Genomic DNA, 18,347 nt, shown 5'->3' on the forward strand with positions numbered 1-18,347 from the left:
TGATATTTCTGTCTAATTTTTCACGTCCATGCACACATCTCCAAATCCAAACTGCTTCAACCATGCCGGAATGGCGCACAATTAAACAAAAATTCCCTCGCACTTCCCCGAGGGGGAGAGTGTAAGTGCGAATGCCCTCCCGCTCTCCCGCCCGAAGTGGAGAGGAGGCGCCCAACACCCGCAGTCACTGAGCGGAGAGAGGAGGAGGAGAGTAGCGCCCGCCGTTACGGTGAGGGCTACACGAGCGCCCTCACGCGTCGGAATGCGGAGCGCCCGCTACGCGAGCGAGAGCTCTCCCGCCCGAAGTGGAGAGGAGGCGCCCAACACCCGCAGTCACTGAGCGGAGAGAGGAGGAGGACAGTAGCGCGCGTCCATCTCCCCCCGTTGCTAGGGAAGACGAGGAGCGCGCGCACCCGCAGCTGTTGCTATGCGGACGACGGCGGCGGACGATTCAGGCTCGCTTAAGAAGTGCATTCGCACTTAAAAGTTCGAGTCAAACCCTGTCGTAACCGGCATGTAGTAAGCGAAACGATCCTAGCCAATCCCCCAAGTGGGTATGCGCCACAAACTGCGCAGGAGGCCGCCTGGTTCTTGCTGCGGCAGGAGGAGGAGGAGGAGGAGTAAACATTTATTGAGCAAAAGGGCGGGAGTGAGGGGTGGTGGTCAGCTTCCTACGTCCAGGAGGCCGCGAGCCTTTGCTGATTCCAGGGCCCGTTGCACAAGCGCTTTTTGGCGCTCCGGTGCCGAGCTGGTCAGCGCAGACTCCCACTGCTCAGGGGAAGGGGAGGGGACGGGGTCAGGGTGGCGTGGGCAGGAGTAGACGAGGTGATAGGTTGTGAGAGGAGTGTCGCAATGCGGGCAGTTGTAGGGGTATGTGGATGGAGATATGTGTGCGAGGATGGTGTGATTGTAAAAGGTGTCAGTTTGTAGTCGGCGGTAGATATATGCCTCGTAGTTAGATAACGTGTGGTGGGGGGGAGGATATGTTCTTCTCGTGTGGGTGTAATGTGACAAGAGTGAGCTGTAGCTGTTGTCGAGGGGTGCCAGGTGGGTAGCTCCACTCTCCGTGCCCCTCAGGGTAGCTTGCATTGAGGATGGGAATGCCCGGGAGTGGAGTTCTCGGGCGGAAGCGTGTGCCGCTTCGTTCCCAGCAAGACCCGAGTGACCAGGAGTCCAGACAATGGATACTTCTATGTCTTCAGGCAATCGCTGTAGGATCGGGATGGCCTGGGGTGGTGCCAGCCCAGCTTGGTACATTCGGCAGGCTTCCTGACAGTCCGAGATGATGGTAAGATAGGGTTGATTGTGGTGAGTGGTGGTTGCATGGGCTATAGCTAGAGCTTCTGCCGATCTTGTGGATAAATCAAAGTACGTTGCTGCAGTGGCAATTTCTCCTTTGGAATCGACCGTGACCAGGGTGGTGCCGGGTATCTTGGGATTCTGAGCGATATCCGTGTATCGGGTATGACAGTCGTCTGCATATTTCTTCGTAAGCTGGCGGACCCTTGCCTCACGGCGGCCTCGATTAAAGGCTGGGTGCATATGCTTGGGAATGGGAGCAACCTTGAGTTTCTTGCGTATGTGTAGCGGGATTCGTTGAGGTAAGTCGTTGGTGGTTGGGCTTGGTCTTCCGATGTCATGAAGCACCTTCCTCCCTGTAGGAGTAAGTGTTAGGCGATGAAGTTGTGAATTTCGCTGGGCTTCAATTAGCTCTTGAAGAGTGTTGTGTAGCCCCAACCGGAGTAGTTTTTCATTGGAGGTGTAAGTGGGGAGGCCTAAGGCCGTTTTGTATGTTTTCCGTATGAGGACGTCCAGCTTGCTGATCTCTTGAGGTTTGAGTTCAATAAAGGGAGTCGAATATGTTATCCGGCTAAGTAGAAGGGCTTGTACCAATCGGCATGTGTCAGTTTCGGTGAGACCATGCTTTTGGCCTCTTATTCGCCGTATGAGGTGAGTAAGTTGGGTCACGGTTCTGTGAAGTTGCGGTAACAGGGCCGAACCCGAACCATCATGGTGGAAAGGCACGCCAAGAATTCTAAGTGTTCGCACTTTGGGAACGGGCTGCCCGAAAATTGTGACGTCTGGGTCCGGAGTGCGAGGGGGTGGGCGTCCTCGCGTTCTTGCCCTAAGGATGAGGAGTGCTGATTTAGAAGGCTCACATGTCAGTCCCCTTGGTTGAAGGTATGAAATAGTTTCATGCACTGCCTGTTGGAGGGCGTCCTGCTGCTCCCCGCTGGAACCTTCGACTGTCCAGAGGGTTAAATCGTCGGCATAGAATGCATGCTTGAGATTTGCTATTGCAGGAAACTAAACATCCCCTTCGCGAGGGGCACGATCAAATGCAGAGCATTTCCGGGGGCGCACGACGTTAAGTAGTTTGCGTTACGTTAATGTTGTTGCACTTGTTGCTGTTGGTTGTTGTATTGTAATTAAATGAGGAGACGTAATTACGTGGTCACGTGACATCATTTATTAGCAGGTGGGCATGATTATTGTGGCGCAGTGGGAAGAGCACCATGTACCTCGCATTCCGCCCACAGGTAGAATGCGTTGTATCAGCAGCTTCTTGACGTAGTTTGAATGAGTCAAGGATATAAGGCGCGTTCGTAGCCTTCCATTCTGTGTCGGCTTTGTGGCGCAGTGGGTAGAGCACCATGTACCTTGCGTTCCACCCGTAGGGTCGTGGGATCGAAACCAGGCGCCGGTAAGTATTATTTTTTTATATAGTGTAGGGGGAGGGGTGCGGACCTGTTGTTGAGAGCGAGGAGGGTAGCGTGATGCGGGAGAGGAGGAGTGAGGGAGAGGGCGCACCTGGAACGGCTGTTGCGGACGCCGAGGCACGCCGACAACGCCGGGTGACATCGTGAGTTAAAGAAATGCTCTGCATTTAAAAATGTTTGTGCAGAAGCAAGGGGGTCCTATCTACACCGTATAAGCAGTCTAAACACGCACTATTCATGCTGTCAGCAAAATCGATAGAGGCGATGATAGGATAGTGCAGGCGCACAAGTGAAAAAGTAATACAAAGAGATTGTATGCCATAGGTGGCGATGCGAAAAAATAGATCCTTTGTGTTTGGGGCGCATTGAACCGCGATGTTAACGACTTAAAATTCCCCGCATTTCCCCGAGGGGAAGAATGTGAAAGTGCGAATGCACGAGTTGAATTTGCGCGGTTCGGTAATGTTCGCGAAAGAGAGATCACACACACACACACAACTACAAAGAAAGAAAGATGCATTTATTCACAGACACCTATTTGTGTTGTCGTTGTACTTGGTTGCTAGAGCGGATCTCAGCTTTGAAATTTCGTGTCAGCACTCCTTTAAGCAGGTGCATTAGCCCTTCTCACGCCCGATTCTTGGCCAATCCCCCACGTGGATATGTGCCATGTCAGCGGCCAGGCAGCGCGCGCCCATCTCCCCCCGTTGCCAAGGAAGACGAGGAGATTCCTGGCCAATCCCCCACGTGGGATTGTGCCATGTCAGCGGCCAGGCTGCGCGCGCCCATCTCCACGTGCGCGGACATCGCCGGTGGACGCAGGTTCAGGGTCGCTTAAGAAGTGCATTCGCACTTAATAAAAAGTGTCGGAATGGCGCTATCAGATAGACGTCGGCTTCGTACTGTGACTGGCCGATTCTAACCACGAGTAGCGTTTTAACGATTCTCCACTTAGCCCACGATCATCATCATCGTCAAAGAAAGTTGGCTTTTTTACAGTCCGCTTTGTGTGGGCTACAGACGACATCAGTGAAAGACTGAAAGCTTCGCTTTAATACGCGAACAACGGCCGGCATTCTTTGGGATCAGGTTTTGCAAAGCAGCAGCTCGGCAGGTAAATTGTTGCAGAGAAACATTTAGAGACATTTAGCGAGCATACCTGTCTTCTGAGCAAACTTTCTGACCTGTTCTACATGGAGTGTATATGTTAGGGGCATTCATGATATGAATACAGTTGTACCCTCATCCCTCCCTTATCTTTGTCACCTCTGTCAACCTCTACCCACCCCACTTCTCCCCTTTCGGCCACACTGAGTGGCTGGGCAGAGCTGATACAACCATGCAGACCTCACTGTGTGTTTTTCTTAACAAATTCTCTTTACTTCAGGCTATTTCAAAGCAGCATAATGGATACCTGCTCAATCGCACTTCATTGCGTCCGCCCATAATGAAAGAAACGGTGCCGGAAGCACCAAACATGGTTCGCTTTCCTGTCGACAAAGCGCGATCCTTAGAAAGCACACGTGGGGCATCACGCGGTGGTTTCCCTTAAAAAGGCCACGCAGACAAAATTCATGTCTGTTTTATTCGAAAGATTCGTGTTTTATAGTGCTCCCAGCACTTGTCCGGAAGTGAACGATGCTTTATTCACTTAGCTTAAATTTAGGTTAAATTTAGGTTAATCAATTTAGGTTAAAAATTTCATTCTCGCGATGTTTTTGTATCATTATTTACCTCGCACGTTAATCTTTTGGTTGTAAGCAACTCTAAATTGTTTGTATGTTAATCCTTTGCCTATAATCAACTTGAAGCTGTTTATGTGTTTCTGTAAGTGTCTGTAACTGGCAGTCTTCGCGCTCTATTAGTTTTAAGTGCGAATGCACTTTATAAGCGACCCCAAACCATCCACCGCCGGCGTCGGCGGCGGCGGCGGCGTCGGCGGCGTCCGCAGTGCTCTTTAAAGAAGAAACACCATCCGGCGCCAGGTTTCGATCCGAGGACTTTGCGGGCCGCAGCCCGACGCTCTACCGAATAAGCCACGGACGCGACGCTGATATTGTCAGTAACGCGCCTTATATCTTTAACGCATTCAAACTACGTCGTCAGCGGCGTGCGTTGGCGACTCAGCGGCGTTATAGCGGCTTGATAACTGCGTGGTGTACACGTGATACTACAAACCCGATGGAAGAGATGGAAGAGAAGGCGGCGAGGCGGTGGGCTGCGGGGGCCGAGCGCAAGCGCCGCAAGCGGGCCGACAACCGTGCATTCGCACTTTCACATTCTCCCCCTCGGGGAAATGCGGGGGAATTTTTTGTAGCAACAGGCGCTACACTTGTTTAATTGTTTCTGGTTGTTACGTTGTATCATTGGTACCAGGATTTTTTTATAATAAATCTATCCTTTCAAGACAGACAAAAAGACAGACAGACAGACAGACAGACAGACAGACCAAAATTTCTGGGTGTAAGTAGCCCAAGAAAGCCTATCGTCTTTAAAAAACACCGGCGTCCGTAGTGTGCTCCGTTTCAACCCGATTCTCAATGGTGGTGTCAACAGAGCTGTTATTAATCGCACTCAGATTCGAGTCGAGGCATTACTTTGCCTTCGGTGGTGTAGAGTTTGGAACGTCCAACACGCAGCCTGTGCTCCGCGGCATGTGCATCCCGCGGAGCCCGACGTAACCAGAGGCGGCGAACTCAAATGGTTGCTGGCATGCGTGCCTCGCCAGCGAATACCACCTATAGGTGTTCGCGTAACTTATAGCTGCAAGAGCAAATCGCTTGACAATATGACACACATGGAGATAAAAATCAGATAGAGTAGAATCTCGATAAACGGAAATCGCTTAAACGGAATTGGCGCCTAAACGGAACAGTAGCCAGTAAGTTGGTTTTGTATTCAGATAACGTAAAAAAACTCTCGGTAATCGGAACTAAAGTTTCCACGTTACCGTTTAAACGGTACCTGAAATGTAACTTCTTGTGAAACCAATTGGCATGAGAATCAGCTTTTTACGGTTCAGGCTGTTTCGTGATTGTTTTTTTCCTCCCTCCTCGTAAGCCTCGTCTCGTTAGTGGTCAGCCGTGTTAGCGCAACGAATGCAACATCGCAGTTCTTGTTCCAGTCGTATGGTCTCGATTTAAGACGCCGAGATTACACGGCTCTGCTCCTATTGCCTCGTTCGTGCCATCGTGGTGCTATTCGCGCTTCATTACCGCGTTGCCGTCCTCTACATTCGGTGGCTCGTAAGCACTCGTGAAGTTGAGGCCTCTAGCCTCCGTGAAGATGCCGTTGCAAAGACTTAAACAAACATATTTGATGCATTTGATGCTCAGGGATTCATTGTTGCCAAATTAACTTTGTGAGTGCTGTGCCTAAACCTCTTTTAGTTTTCATGCTTTCTGAAAAACTATCAGCTGCATTCACCTTCCGATGCTTCGAGTTCCATGAAATTGTATTGATAGTGTGTACGCACATAAATTTGCGCTTTCATACATCGATCTCGGCAAACGGAACTCCTGTTAAACGGAACTAATTTTTTCGGTTCCTTGAAGTTCCATTTATCGAGAGTCTACTGTATACTAAAGGCGGGCGTTGAATAAATATTGGATGAATAAGCTGTAAGCGAAAATTGTTTGAGATTAATACACCGATCCACATAAATCCCCGTGGGGTCCCCCATCACTTTTGCAAGCCCGAAAGGGATACCCTGCACAACCATCGTTCAGAACCACTGGCCCATACAATATGAATTGCGTGGTGATTTAAGTCTGATTTTTGAAAAGGCGCAGAAAAAAACACTCGGAGGAAAGTTGATTGATGGATAAACAAACGAAGCGCCAGAGCGTCTAGTCTGAACTTACTTGACAGTCACAGAGGAGTCGTACAGGAGGCCGTGTTCCCGCATCACGAAGAGGCTGTCTCCCTTTCCGGCCTCGAGGAAGGGCGCTCTGGCCCCGACCATGTCCTGCTCCGGAATGAGGGCGTAGTCCCGAAGGATCTCACGTCCGCCCAGTAACTCCGCCTCCCAGCCCAAGGCATCCAGTGTCTTCCAATAGGTGTCATTGTACCGGTGACTGCGACGAAGACCGCCAGAGACCAAACGAAACGCTGTGTTTGACCGGACTTCGTGACGTATGGGCTTCGTCCAACTTTCCTAAGGAACTTCGTTCCTCTAACGTGTTGGTGATGACGAGGCAATGAGTATAAAGAAAATGCGTCATAAGATAAGTTGTTCGGAGAAAATGCCATCTGCTCCAGAATGGCGGACTGATGGTGAGTCATTGTATATTAGGGCGGGAAGACGGCACACAGAAAAGAAATACAGGGGCCAAACGCTAGTCCTCAATCCGAACAATCGGACGATCAATCAATCAATCAATCAATCAATCAATCAATCAATCAATCAATCAATCAATCAATCAATCAATCAATCAATCAATCAATCAATCAATCAATTGATTGGTCTATGGACCAGCATGAAATAAACAACAAATCAAATCCTCCCCCTCACGTGATCGAATGAAGCGCGATCTCGTTCCCCGCGCTGTGCAGCTCGTGCACGTAGCTGAAGTCCGTGCGTACGGCCGACACGAAGAAGGTGGCGGCCACGTTGCAGCCGCTAGCCCTGTTCTTCCGTCTACCCGGTTCCAGCAGCCGGCGGTAGAAGTACATGTTCTCTGCGTTGACGTGATCGTCGAAGGTCAGCATCACGAACTGCGGCATCTTCTCCACGCTCAGGTTTCCAGGCGGCTGCCTGCTCATGCAGAGGCAGTTGTCCTCCGGACGGCACTCCTTGGGGTCGCACTTTGCAGCTTCACTGGCGACGGCAACGAAGCACAGGAATATCAGGCACAACGGTGTGGCTGGCGTTACCTCCATTGTACCTGCACCTGTGAAGCGTTCGTATCAATCGATTTGGAGTGACGAGTCATGATTACATTGATTTCTGCTATCTTAAGCCTGAAATCAGCGGCGTATCGAAGGAAGAGCGCGGTGGAGGTGATCGCACTTACCCTAGCGCTTTTCGAACTATATACCCTCCTGGCGCTGCTCTAAAGGTATTCGCCCCCTCCATCAGAAGGACTCCCCGTCGTTAGGCAGGTGGTAAGTTTGAACTAAAATATAACGGGAGCAACGAAAATGAAGGCGGGGCGCGTGGCCCTATAGTGCGTTGCTAAATACCTCACTTCGTGCATACGCTACTCTGTGGAAATATAGTCCTTTGGTAGGCTTCAGAGAATGCCCACAGATTTGTTGTTGTTGTTGTTGTTGTTGTTGTTGTTGTTGTTGTTGTTGTTGCTGCTGCTGCTGCTGCTGCTGCTGTTGTTGATGCTGCTGTTGTTGTTGTTGATGCTCCTGCTGCTGCTCTTGTTTTTGTTCTTGTAGTTGTCGTTGTCATTGTCGTCGTCTTCGATGTCGTCGTTGGTGTCGTCGATGTCATCGTTGTCATCATTGTCGTCGTCGCCATCGTCTTTGTCGTCGTTGTCGATGTCGTCATTGTTATTGTTGTCGTTGTTGTTGTTCTTGTTGTTGTTGTTATCGTCGTCATCGTCGGTATTGTTGTTTATGATAATGATGCTCTTGTTGTTGTCGTTGTCATTGTCGTCGTTGTGGCTGTCGTCATTGTCGTCGTTGTTTTTGTTTGTGTTTGTTGTTGTTGTTGTTGTTGTCGTTGTTGCTGCTGTTGTTGTTGTTGTTGCAAGCTTTTATAGAAAGGAAGGCATGTGGCCACCGAGTAAAGAGGGGGGATGAAGGGAAGGGGGTTCAGTCCTATGGAGATCGCCTTTAGGAGGCATCATTTATAAGTCATGTAGACCGATGCTAAATTGCCCGTATTAGGCCGCTTTTCGAGGCATAAATGATAACGTAGCGTACGGTATCATGTGGCAGTGATGTGAATTCAGTGCAAGGTGTGGTGTCGTGGGAAGGAAGGGTAAACGTTTCTCGAGAAAGCGAGAAGGTTTGGGGCAGTGCCAGTTGATGTGGTTGAGGTAGGCTGTGATAGGGTGGTGAAAGTCGGGACATCGGGGGTGGGGCGCTCCGTGGATAATTAAGTTTTAATCCCTTAGTTTGATCGCAACCACTAAGAAAGTCGAGCACGGGCGGTATTCTGAGTAGTGTTCGTTTCGTAAATGTCCGTTTCGTGTCCGTTTCAGTTGTGACGTAGTTGCACTTGCGAATCATCTGACCAATAGATGTTCTGCGCCATATTCGGCCGCCTGCTTTCGGCCAGTCAGGGCGAACTGGAAACGTACAACTTGAAACGGACGTGAAATAGAAGAAACAGAATTTCGATGTCTCAGTACCCAGTACCCAGTACCCAGTACCCAGTAAACAGTCCCAGATGTCTTGCAGTAGACCTTCCTAGGGGCTCCGACCTAAGTAACAAATTAATTGAATAATAGATTGCTCGGTGCATGTCCCTGTAGGCACTGCTCAGTAGCAACGCGCGCTGCAGCGGCACGCATTCCTGCTCAGAAAGCTTGTTCTGAAACGCACCTGCGAGTAGGTGGTACTCTATGGGTATGTGCCCATCTGCTAGTATAGCTGCAGAACCTGTTGAATACGCGTCAGAGGGTATTCTCAACGTTTCGTTCCGAGGTTTTACCTATCACTCTATACTGACGCACAACTACAGAAATGAGTACTTCTCCCCTACGGTACCGGTTGACTACGTTAGACCTCTGCGCCTAACGTTGGGCCTAACGTCCTAGGCTCAGGCTTAATTAGATGTAGCCTGTAAGTTGAGCCTCACTTCGTGCAAAGCGACAGCGCGCTTATTGTATCTCGAGCTGCGGGGTTGACAACGTTAGACATCATAACTAGTCGGGCCGTCGCGTACCCGCGCCGCGTCCTTCCTCTTCTGCACGCATCTTTCACGCAAGCGAGTTAGGAACCGGAAAGTACGGGAGGCTTCATCGAGGGAACAATCCGAGTGAATGATTTTCTACACCGGCGAAATCTAGTGAGGTGTATACGATTGCAGGGCTATAGCAAGAAAACTGTTTGCGACCATGTGCGCTTAGCGAAAATGAACGCTAGCCATTGCGCACAAGTAAAGGTATTCGTGTAAGGTGGTTACTGTGTTTAAAGACAGACAACCGATTTTTGTCGAGTATATTTTCCCTATCCCAAATGACAAAGCCCGTTAACCCGAAACGGTTTTGCGGATAGCGCCATGAACTTTTGAAATCAGAATTTTTAACACGAGGGTGCTTTAGGGCGGGGTACACAAACCTCACCGTCGTCATATCCGTGACCGAAACGACATCACTAGAAAAAGCTCCATTGGCGCGGCGGCGCTAGGTTTCGGGCCCACGATCACTCCGGCCGCAACGGGAGGAGTGAAACGCTCTACCGACTCAGCCATGAAGTCATGCCCGGGTAACGGTATGAACGCGCGTATGTCCTTCCCTCTAACTTGAACATTCAGATGGTGCTGCCATTTAGGAGAGGTGAAGCGAAGTAGTGCGTCATGACGCTAATGAGCGCCGATAGTTGGTGCTTCGTTGGTGCAGCGTGTAGCAGCGGAAGCTGCTGTGTTTACCCGTCCGCCGCCTATGTGGAACGCCGCCCATCTTGTGGACCGCGCCGACGCGTTTTACGAGCTGGGCTCGTCGCAACGCAAGCGCCTAGCGTACACGCCACGGAGAAGGGCCAATTTTTGTCGCATCTTTGCCTAAGCGACCCGCCAGCAAGGCGTCGCTCGCCAAGAACTCCCACAAGACTGCTGCCGGCCCGCAAATCATGCTCGTTTCGCCGTTGCGTACTGTGACTTCACCGAACGACTCGCTGACAACCCGTTCGGTTTCGTTCGCACCGCTTGCGAGCGCCGGGGGTTTCAATCGGATTTACGCGATGCTCCGGCGCGTGTAATCCACTGTCTAATGTTGATGCGCCTCACGGTGCCATATCGACCAAATATAAATAGCGATGTGCAAGTTCATATCGGTGCACAATAAACATTCAAATGCTCCTATGAAGGCATTTTCGTGTTTTACCGATTCCTATATGAAAGAAGGATCATCCCCGGTTTTTAGATCTACCAGCCATACCTTCCCCGCCAAAAGTAATGCTGGCAACCATGACACTGGGCAGTGCGGCAACATACATTTAACTGCACGCGAGAGGAAAATATATTTTAAAAACTTGTGCACCGGCTAAAACAACAATAATGTGCATCCTCTCCTGTCGAAACATATTAGCAGAAGTAACACAAACGACATTCATGCATGTAACATGGCAGTGGTTGGGCAAACGCTGCAAATAGGGGGAAGCTTGCCAGCAACTAAGAGCATAGCTCGGCAGGCTCACTCACGAGTGCACTCACACACCCCCACTCACCAGAGTGGTGAGTGAGCCTCGCCATCGTTTTGGACTGGCCAGTGTGAGTGCGAGCCCACGCGCAGTGAGCCCCGCTCACCGCTCGCGAGTGCAAGTGCAACTCGCCGTGAACCCCGCTCACCATTCGTGAGTGCACTCGCGCTACTCGCGCCATTTTCGGGGCTGCTTACCGCGGTGAGCGCCACTATTGCGCTTGTACTCGCTGTTGGCTACTCCTCGCAGGAGCTGCTCGTTGTATGAATGCTAAAGCGGGATTGCTCTTATAGCTTCGGAAATACGTTGCCACTGAGCTCCTGCTAAGGGGCACCCTAGAATTAATTCTGCGGTGGCGTGTTGATTTAGGAATATGATTTATATGGCCTTTTGACGCCGTAATGCACTAATACTTTTTTGGTTTCATGACTCATGGAGGGTCAGCTGTACACACTCGCGTTCGAGGGGAGATGACGAGGGGGGAGTGTGAGTGCGAGTGAGTGTGACTGGTGACGGCGAATGGTGAGCGTGTGGTGATGGCGAGTTGCGAGCGTGAGCGCTAGTGAGTGATAGTGGTGATGGCGATCGGTGAGCGGGAGCGCAAGTGGTCACGGTGAGTGGTGAGCGTGAGCGGGAGTGGGTGCGAGCGGTGGGGGGCGCGTAGTGAGCGTGAGTGCGAGTGAGGGCGAGTGGTGAGGGCGACTCGTGAGCGTGAGTGTGAGTGAGTGCGTGAAGAAAAAATATTTTTCTGTGTGAGTGTGAGTGAGTGCGCACAGTTTTGCAGAGGTATGACTAAGAGAAAGCTAGCCATCGTCAAAGACAGGATGTACGCATTCAGAGACGAGCGGGGTAACATTGCGCATAAACTTGGACGAGATAATGAAGGCAGCAGAACAATTATGCACCAGGCTGTATGCCAGCGTTGGTTAGACCAGGGGAAACTATTGACAGTACAAACTCAAATTGCGATGTCCCACAAGTAACTAAAGAGGATGTTGGAAAGGCTATCAAAGAATCAAGATAGGGAAAGCTGAAGGTGATGACGTCATAACCGCAGGTCTTTTGAAGGAGGGAGGAGATATTGTACGGAAAAGCTTGCTGTACTATTTTAGGAATGTTTGAAGACCCAAAAAGTGCCCACAGTCTGAAAAAACGCCAAAGTTTTAGTGATTCATAAGAAGTGAGATCCCAAGGACCTCAAGAATTACAGACTCATCAGCCTACTGTGAGTTGTTTACAAGCTGTTTACCAAAGTTAGTTAGCCACAAATGTGGCAGCCTAAATTTCGAACAACCGAGAGAGAAAGCTGGGTTTGGGAAAGAGAACTGAACCATGGATCACATCCATTTCGTCAATCAAGTGATAGAAAAATCGGCAGAGTGCACTAAACCCCGTAACATGGTATTTATAGACTATGAGAAAGCGTTTGACTCAGTACACACTGCAACCGTTTTAAAAGCACTCAAAGAACAGGGAATACAGGAAACGTACTTACGTCTTCCAGAAGGCATATATAAGGGTGCACGGGCAGGATAACCCTCCACAAGCAAAGCCATAAATTTCCCATTCGAAGGTGAGTCAAAACACGAAGATAACATCTCGCCAAAACTATTCACAGCATGTCTGGAGGGGATATTTAGAAAGCTGGCTGGGAAAACATCGGATTAGGTACAAACGGGGAATACTTGAGCCATTTGAGGTTTGCGGACGACAAAGTCTTGATTAGTGACAGTGCAGAACACATGATAATGCTCGAGGGACTACAATGAGAAAGCACAATCGGGGGGGTCAAACTAAATATGAATAAATCTGAGGTAATGGGGAGTATGCATGCCGAAAGAGTCCTCTTCAGCTTAGGAAACGAAACGCTATGATAAGTAAAGTAATATAACTATCTCGGTCAGGTGGTTAGTGCTTATTCCAACCACGAGAGACAAATCCGGCGCAGAACAGGTATGAGTTGGGGAGCTAACACTCCGCTAGTACTTGCAAATGAGGAAAAGTAAGCTACCTCTTTCACTCAAAAGAAAAATCTACAACGAATGAATGCTGCCGGTGATGACATACGCAGCTGAAACTTGGCGCCTTACTAAACAACTAGAAAGCAAACTTAGGTCGGCTCAACGGGCCGTGGAACGAATAATGTTAGGAATAATATTCAGGGACAGGAAACGAGCAACCTGGAACAAAGACCAAACTGGAGTAGCAGATATCATAGTTGAAATAGAGAAAAAGAAATGGACTTGGTCATGTAACGATACGAACCCACAACCGGTGGACAATAAGGGTGACAGAGTGGATACCCAGAGATGAGTTTAGAACTAGGGGAAGGCCATTAATCCGATGGAGGGATGAAATTTAAAAATTCGGAGGTAAACCGTAGACTCGAGCAGCGCAGGGCAGGAGCGGTTGGAGGTCAAAGGGAGAGGCCTTTGTCCTGCAGTGGAACTGAGTAGGCTGATAAGGATGACGATGACGATGATGATTTTCTATCCCTTTATGCTGCTTTTGAATCACGTGTGGAAACCGACGGAGTTGTTTGGACACGTACGGTAGTGTCAAGTTCAGACACCACATGGCGCCCCCTTTCTGACTTCAGAAATTGAAGGGAAAAATAAAATTATTTTCGCCTGCTTGTTTACAAATTCCTTGCGGTTATCCTAGTGCACAAAACTCTGGCTTTCATATGGGCTAGAGGAAATGCACTCCACAAAAATCGGTTGACTGTGCCATTAGGATATCACATCGTGGTCACGTGCGCGTAAATAGCATTGCGTGACTGAATAACCACTACCGAGAAAGCCTTACAACGAAGGCTTCAGTTGTACCCAATTTTGGTCTAATCCGCCGTTTTGAAAACCGTACGAGTACGTGACTATGACCTACCTGTGTGAGCAACGGATATGAGATGAGGGGCGAAGATTCGTATTGTAATCCGCAGCGGCACTGTATGAGCTGAAATAACGGCGAAGCGATTCTTGCCGCTCCCCCGTCAGGCAGCTGGCGGGTCGTATGCCCGAGGCACAGTACGCACACGTCGAAAACGACGACGCACGGGTGCCTAGATAGTTTTTATGTATTCCGGCGCAACGGCCGTGGAACAATACACCCCCAGAGCCGACTATTGCGGTTCAGCGGTTTCCTGTCAGTGAATCAAGGACACTATACGACGATGCTTTCGACTAACATGATGAGACCGACACGTGTCATGAATTTGACTAACCGAATTCTCTCTAACAGCACCCGATTAGAAAGATGTTTGGACAATATCAGTGCACTCTGTCCATGTGGCTGGGTGCGGGGCACAGATGTTTGGAAATTACTTCAGCGTAGCTTTGCTCATGAAAGAACGGAGCTTCTTCGTTCTTTTATAGGCGGTCACTAATTGTGCGTCCCACTTGTCGCTTTACAGTGGCGATTACCTGCCTTCTGTACTCTTTTAAGTTTCATTCGGCCGCATGATGGACTGCCTTCACGCCCACCGCCACCTCACTCTACTGTCGCCATGGTACTGGAGGCATCATTCCGCAGACATTACTTTCGAGAGTAACGTCACTGTTCATTTGCAGTGCCACATCTACGTTAAATCCTCGCATCCGCCCATAACGCCGCAACAGCGTCGAACCAGTGGCTACGCGGCGTCTTTTGTATCCGCCATGACGTGCCGACGTTGCGGTAGCCTTTTATTTCGTGGGCAATTTGATGCGTGATGTCGGGGCAACTTTTCGGCGCCGATCCGTCGATAGCGAGCGAGAGACAGAGAGGAGGAGGAGGAATGCGTTTATTATCAGAAGGTGCATTAATGCCCTGTAGGGGAAGGAGAGGGACACGAAGGAAGGGAGGGAATAATCAAAAAAAGAACACTGTTTAAGGTTCAATCACTTGAAATGGTGGATAGCATTTTTAAGTCCGGGAACATATAGTCCGAAAATTTCGTGAAGAGATAGGTGCGACGATTTTTGATACGTATCGGTCCAGTTTATTACACCAACTTGTAGAGACCACTGGTTAGTGCGTGTTCAATAACTTTCTCAAGCACTGAGGGGTCCTCTCAAACGCGTTGCAGATGCGCTTCTTCATCTGCGGGTGGAGAACCGAGGTCCAATACTGGTTCGAGCCCGGTCTTTAAGTGTGCACAGTGCCATATCAAATGATACAGTTTAGGGACGCACTTCTCGTCTCAATACGGGCAGCGTTGGATGTGCGAGCTGGCTCCGTGAGTCCATTTATGTAGTACATGCCTTGAATTTCCGCAGGTAAAGTTGCCAGTCTGTCTGGTCGTAGTAGGTGTTGCAATGGGGCACTGGAAAGCACTTGAGGTGAAAATAATGTTACCATCCCTTTCCAAAGAAAGCTGAGAGATGCGCGAAAACTTTATAACATCAAAAGTGCGTTAGATGTGCGTCCCACCTTCGCTGAAAGTGCGTCCAATCGATCGCCAAACCTTCAAAGACCCAAATCGCAAACGATGAACCAGCCCATGCGACCATTTTTCGCACACTAAGTCAACGCATATACGAATGATCTAAGCGTGTACCGATACGTGGTTTGCGGGATAAGAGGTATCGATTTCCTCATATACACAATTAAATTATCCGAATTCATCAGACAAGTCGTACCAACACTGGCCATATACACTTCAAGCAATTGAAGAACATTTTTCAAAGGCTGTTTAGCAGCCGCAGACATTTTTGATGGAAAAGGGGGTTTCAGAGCCCGTCGGCAGTGTGAAGTTTAGGGCACCATAAGGTAGTGCAACTGCGCAGTGATGCTTCGCCGCTGGCCCTGCAATGCAGAAATGATCTGGCAACAAAGGCGTGTTCGATGCTCAAACGTTGCGTTGAACATAAAGTTTGATTTCGTTATGCTTCTGAAAACGAGTATGCACATGTTTGAATAAACCTCTTTGGAGAAAGCCCAGAACGCAGTAGCGGTCCCAGAGATTATTATTATTATTTTTTTTTTTGGGGGGGGGGGGGGGGGGGGGGCAAATGAATAACCCCTTTCCTCTTTGCACCAGTTCTGCGAAGGAGGTGATAGCCATGCCGGTGTGTGCGCGTATGCGAAGTAACCTGCTTGCGCACAAATGGGCACAGTGGTTTTTGACCCCCCTTACGCGGTACAACGGCTGGCTCGAGCCCGCACTTCTGAGGGTCACAACACGTTTGCGACCTCGCACAAGTGTGATGCTTAAAAAAAAACAGAAAAATAAGAAGCTGAGGACCTCTCTTGGGGGGGGGGGGGGGGGGGGGGGGGCGATCGCTTCCTTTCGCCCCCTTGCCCCCCCTGGGACCGCCACTGCCGCAACGTAGTATAAGAATCACTGTGAAAATTGTGGAAGCATGGAAGCAATAGTAAAAGCTTTTGGGATCCACAATTGTGCCTTTGTAACTGAAAATATCCGTCCCATCCCGCCAAAAGGAATGCTGGCAACAATGGGCCTCCTCGATTATCAGTCCCGGATCGTCCACGGACTGCTCGAGACGCGATCCGGTGCTCGATTTTTCCATGTATTCCTATGGGACCTCCGGTCCGAACGCAGTCCTCGGACTGCCCGCGGATCGTCCAGGACTGCTAAATCGAGGAGGCCCAATGACAGCGAGCTGGGTGGTAACGTACTTTTAACTGTACGTGAGACGAAAAGATGTGCTTAAAAACTTGTCCCCGTCCAAAACAACGGCTGTGTACAACGTTTCCTGTTCCTTCATGCGGTTTTTGAATCACTTGTAGAAATCGACGGAATTGTGTCGAGACGTAAGCTAGTGTCATGTTTAGACACCACACCGCGCCCCCTTTTAGACTTAGAAATTTCATTGCAAAATTAAAATTATTTCCGCCTGCTTTAGAAATTCTTTATGGTTATTCCAGTACATGAAACGATGGCTCTCACATAAGCTATAGTTGACAGGGTAAGAGCATAGCAGGAGCTCCGCCCACAAGTGTTGTGTGGCCGCTACCTGACTCTCCGCGGTTACAAGAAATAGTTCGTTATATTGCTGCTGTTTATACCCATGATTACTAATATTAGGGGCTGAAAGTATAACTATTTTATTATAAGGTCGTTTATTTATGTTTCATTAACAAGAATGAAGGATTTTCAACGGAAAAAGTAAAAGTCGTCCTCATTGAAAACTTGCTCAGGAGGAGGAGGAGGAGGAGTAAACATTTATTGAGCAAAAGGACGGGAGTGAGGGGTGGTGGTCAACTTCCTACGTCCAGGAGGCCGTGAGCCTTTGCCGATTCCAGGGCCTGTTGCACAAACGCTTTGTGGCGCTCCGGTGCCGAGCTGGTCTGCGCAGACTCCCACTGCTCAGGGGAAGGGGAGGGGACGGGGTCAGGGTTGCGTGGGCAGGAGTAGACGAGGTGATAGGTTGTGAGAGGAGTGTCGCAATGCGGGCAGTTGTAGGGGTATGTGGATGGAGATATGTGTGCGAGGATGGTGTGGTTGTAAAAGGTGTCAGTTTGTAGTCGGCGGTAGATATATGCCTCGTAGTTAGATAACGTGTGGTGGGGGGAGGATATGTTCTTCTCGTGTGGGTGTAATGTGACAAGAGTGAGCTGTAGCTGTTGTCGAGGGGTGCCAGGTGGGTAGCTCCACTGTCCGTGCTCCTCAGGGTAGCTTGCGTTGAGGACGGGAATGCCCGGGAGTGGAGTTCTCGGGCGGAAGCGTGCGCCGCTTCGTTCCCAGCAAGACCCGAGTGACCAGGAGTCCAGACAATGTATACTTCTATGTCTTCAGGAGAAAAAAAAAATTACTCAAACAAAGGTTTTTCTTGATACAACCTATTCCCGGAATATTTTAAATTTAACTCAATGCAATCTGATTGGTTTACTGTTAGACAAACAGAAATTAACACAACAACAACGCACGTACGATTTTTGGCTCTGAATAGTTCGAATTTCGATTGCAGCACGTTGCTTTTGTCGTTGTCTTGGAGAAAGATAATGGTCCTCTGTTACATTTGCTCGGGCTCGTTGCAGTGCCATTATTTCTTCTCTTTGCGTGTGCACTAATTATCAAGAAATGTAGTCGGTACAATAACTTCCACAGTCATCATCACCGTCGAATGAAGCGCCGTAAACGCAGGGGGGAAAAAAGGAGCGATTCGTCGCCGCAATCAGGGATTTATACACGCCGCCCCAACACCTCATAACACCCCTCCCCCCACAAGGATTCGGAACCCTCCCCCCCCCCCCCCCCACAAAAAAAAAAGATTTCACAACCACGGTCTGGCACCCTGCCCAGGGATTTATACACACACCCCCTCAACAGCCCCCCCCCCCCCCCCCCCCCTCCGCGGAGTAATT

At 49.6% G+C, this 18,347-nt stretch overlaps 1 protein-coding gene across 1 annotated transcript in view; it reads right to left on the reverse strand.

Moving 5' to 3' along the window:
• LOC144159504 (chitin deacetylase 8-like) overlaps positions 1 to 14,075 on the reverse strand; it is a 24,071-nt gene extending 9,996 nt beyond the window's left edge. The window contains exons 1-3 of the mRNA XM_077691041.1: positions 13,926 to 14,075; positions 7,234 to 7,612; positions 6,584 to 6,796 (exon numbers count right to left, since the gene is read on the reverse strand). Coding sequence (XP_077547167.1) covers positions 6,584 to 6,796; positions 7,234 to 7,601 — 581 coding nt within the window. The 5' untranslated portion in view covers positions 7,602 to 7,612; positions 13,926 to 14,075. The remainder of the gene's footprint in view (positions 1 to 6,583; positions 6,797 to 7,233; positions 7,613 to 13,925) is intronic.
• Between the last annotated feature and the right edge of the window lie 4,272 nt (positions 14,076 to 18,347).

Source organism: Haemaphysalis longicornis, unplaced genomic scaffold (assembly GCF_048455015.1).
Source record: "Haemaphysalis longicornis isolate Haplotype H1 unplaced genomic scaffold, Haemaphysalis longicornis Haplotype H1 scaffold_10, whole genome shotgun sequence".
Taxonomy (NCBI): Eukaryota; Metazoa; Arthropoda; class Arachnida; order Ixodida; family Ixodidae; genus Haemaphysalis; species Haemaphysalis longicornis.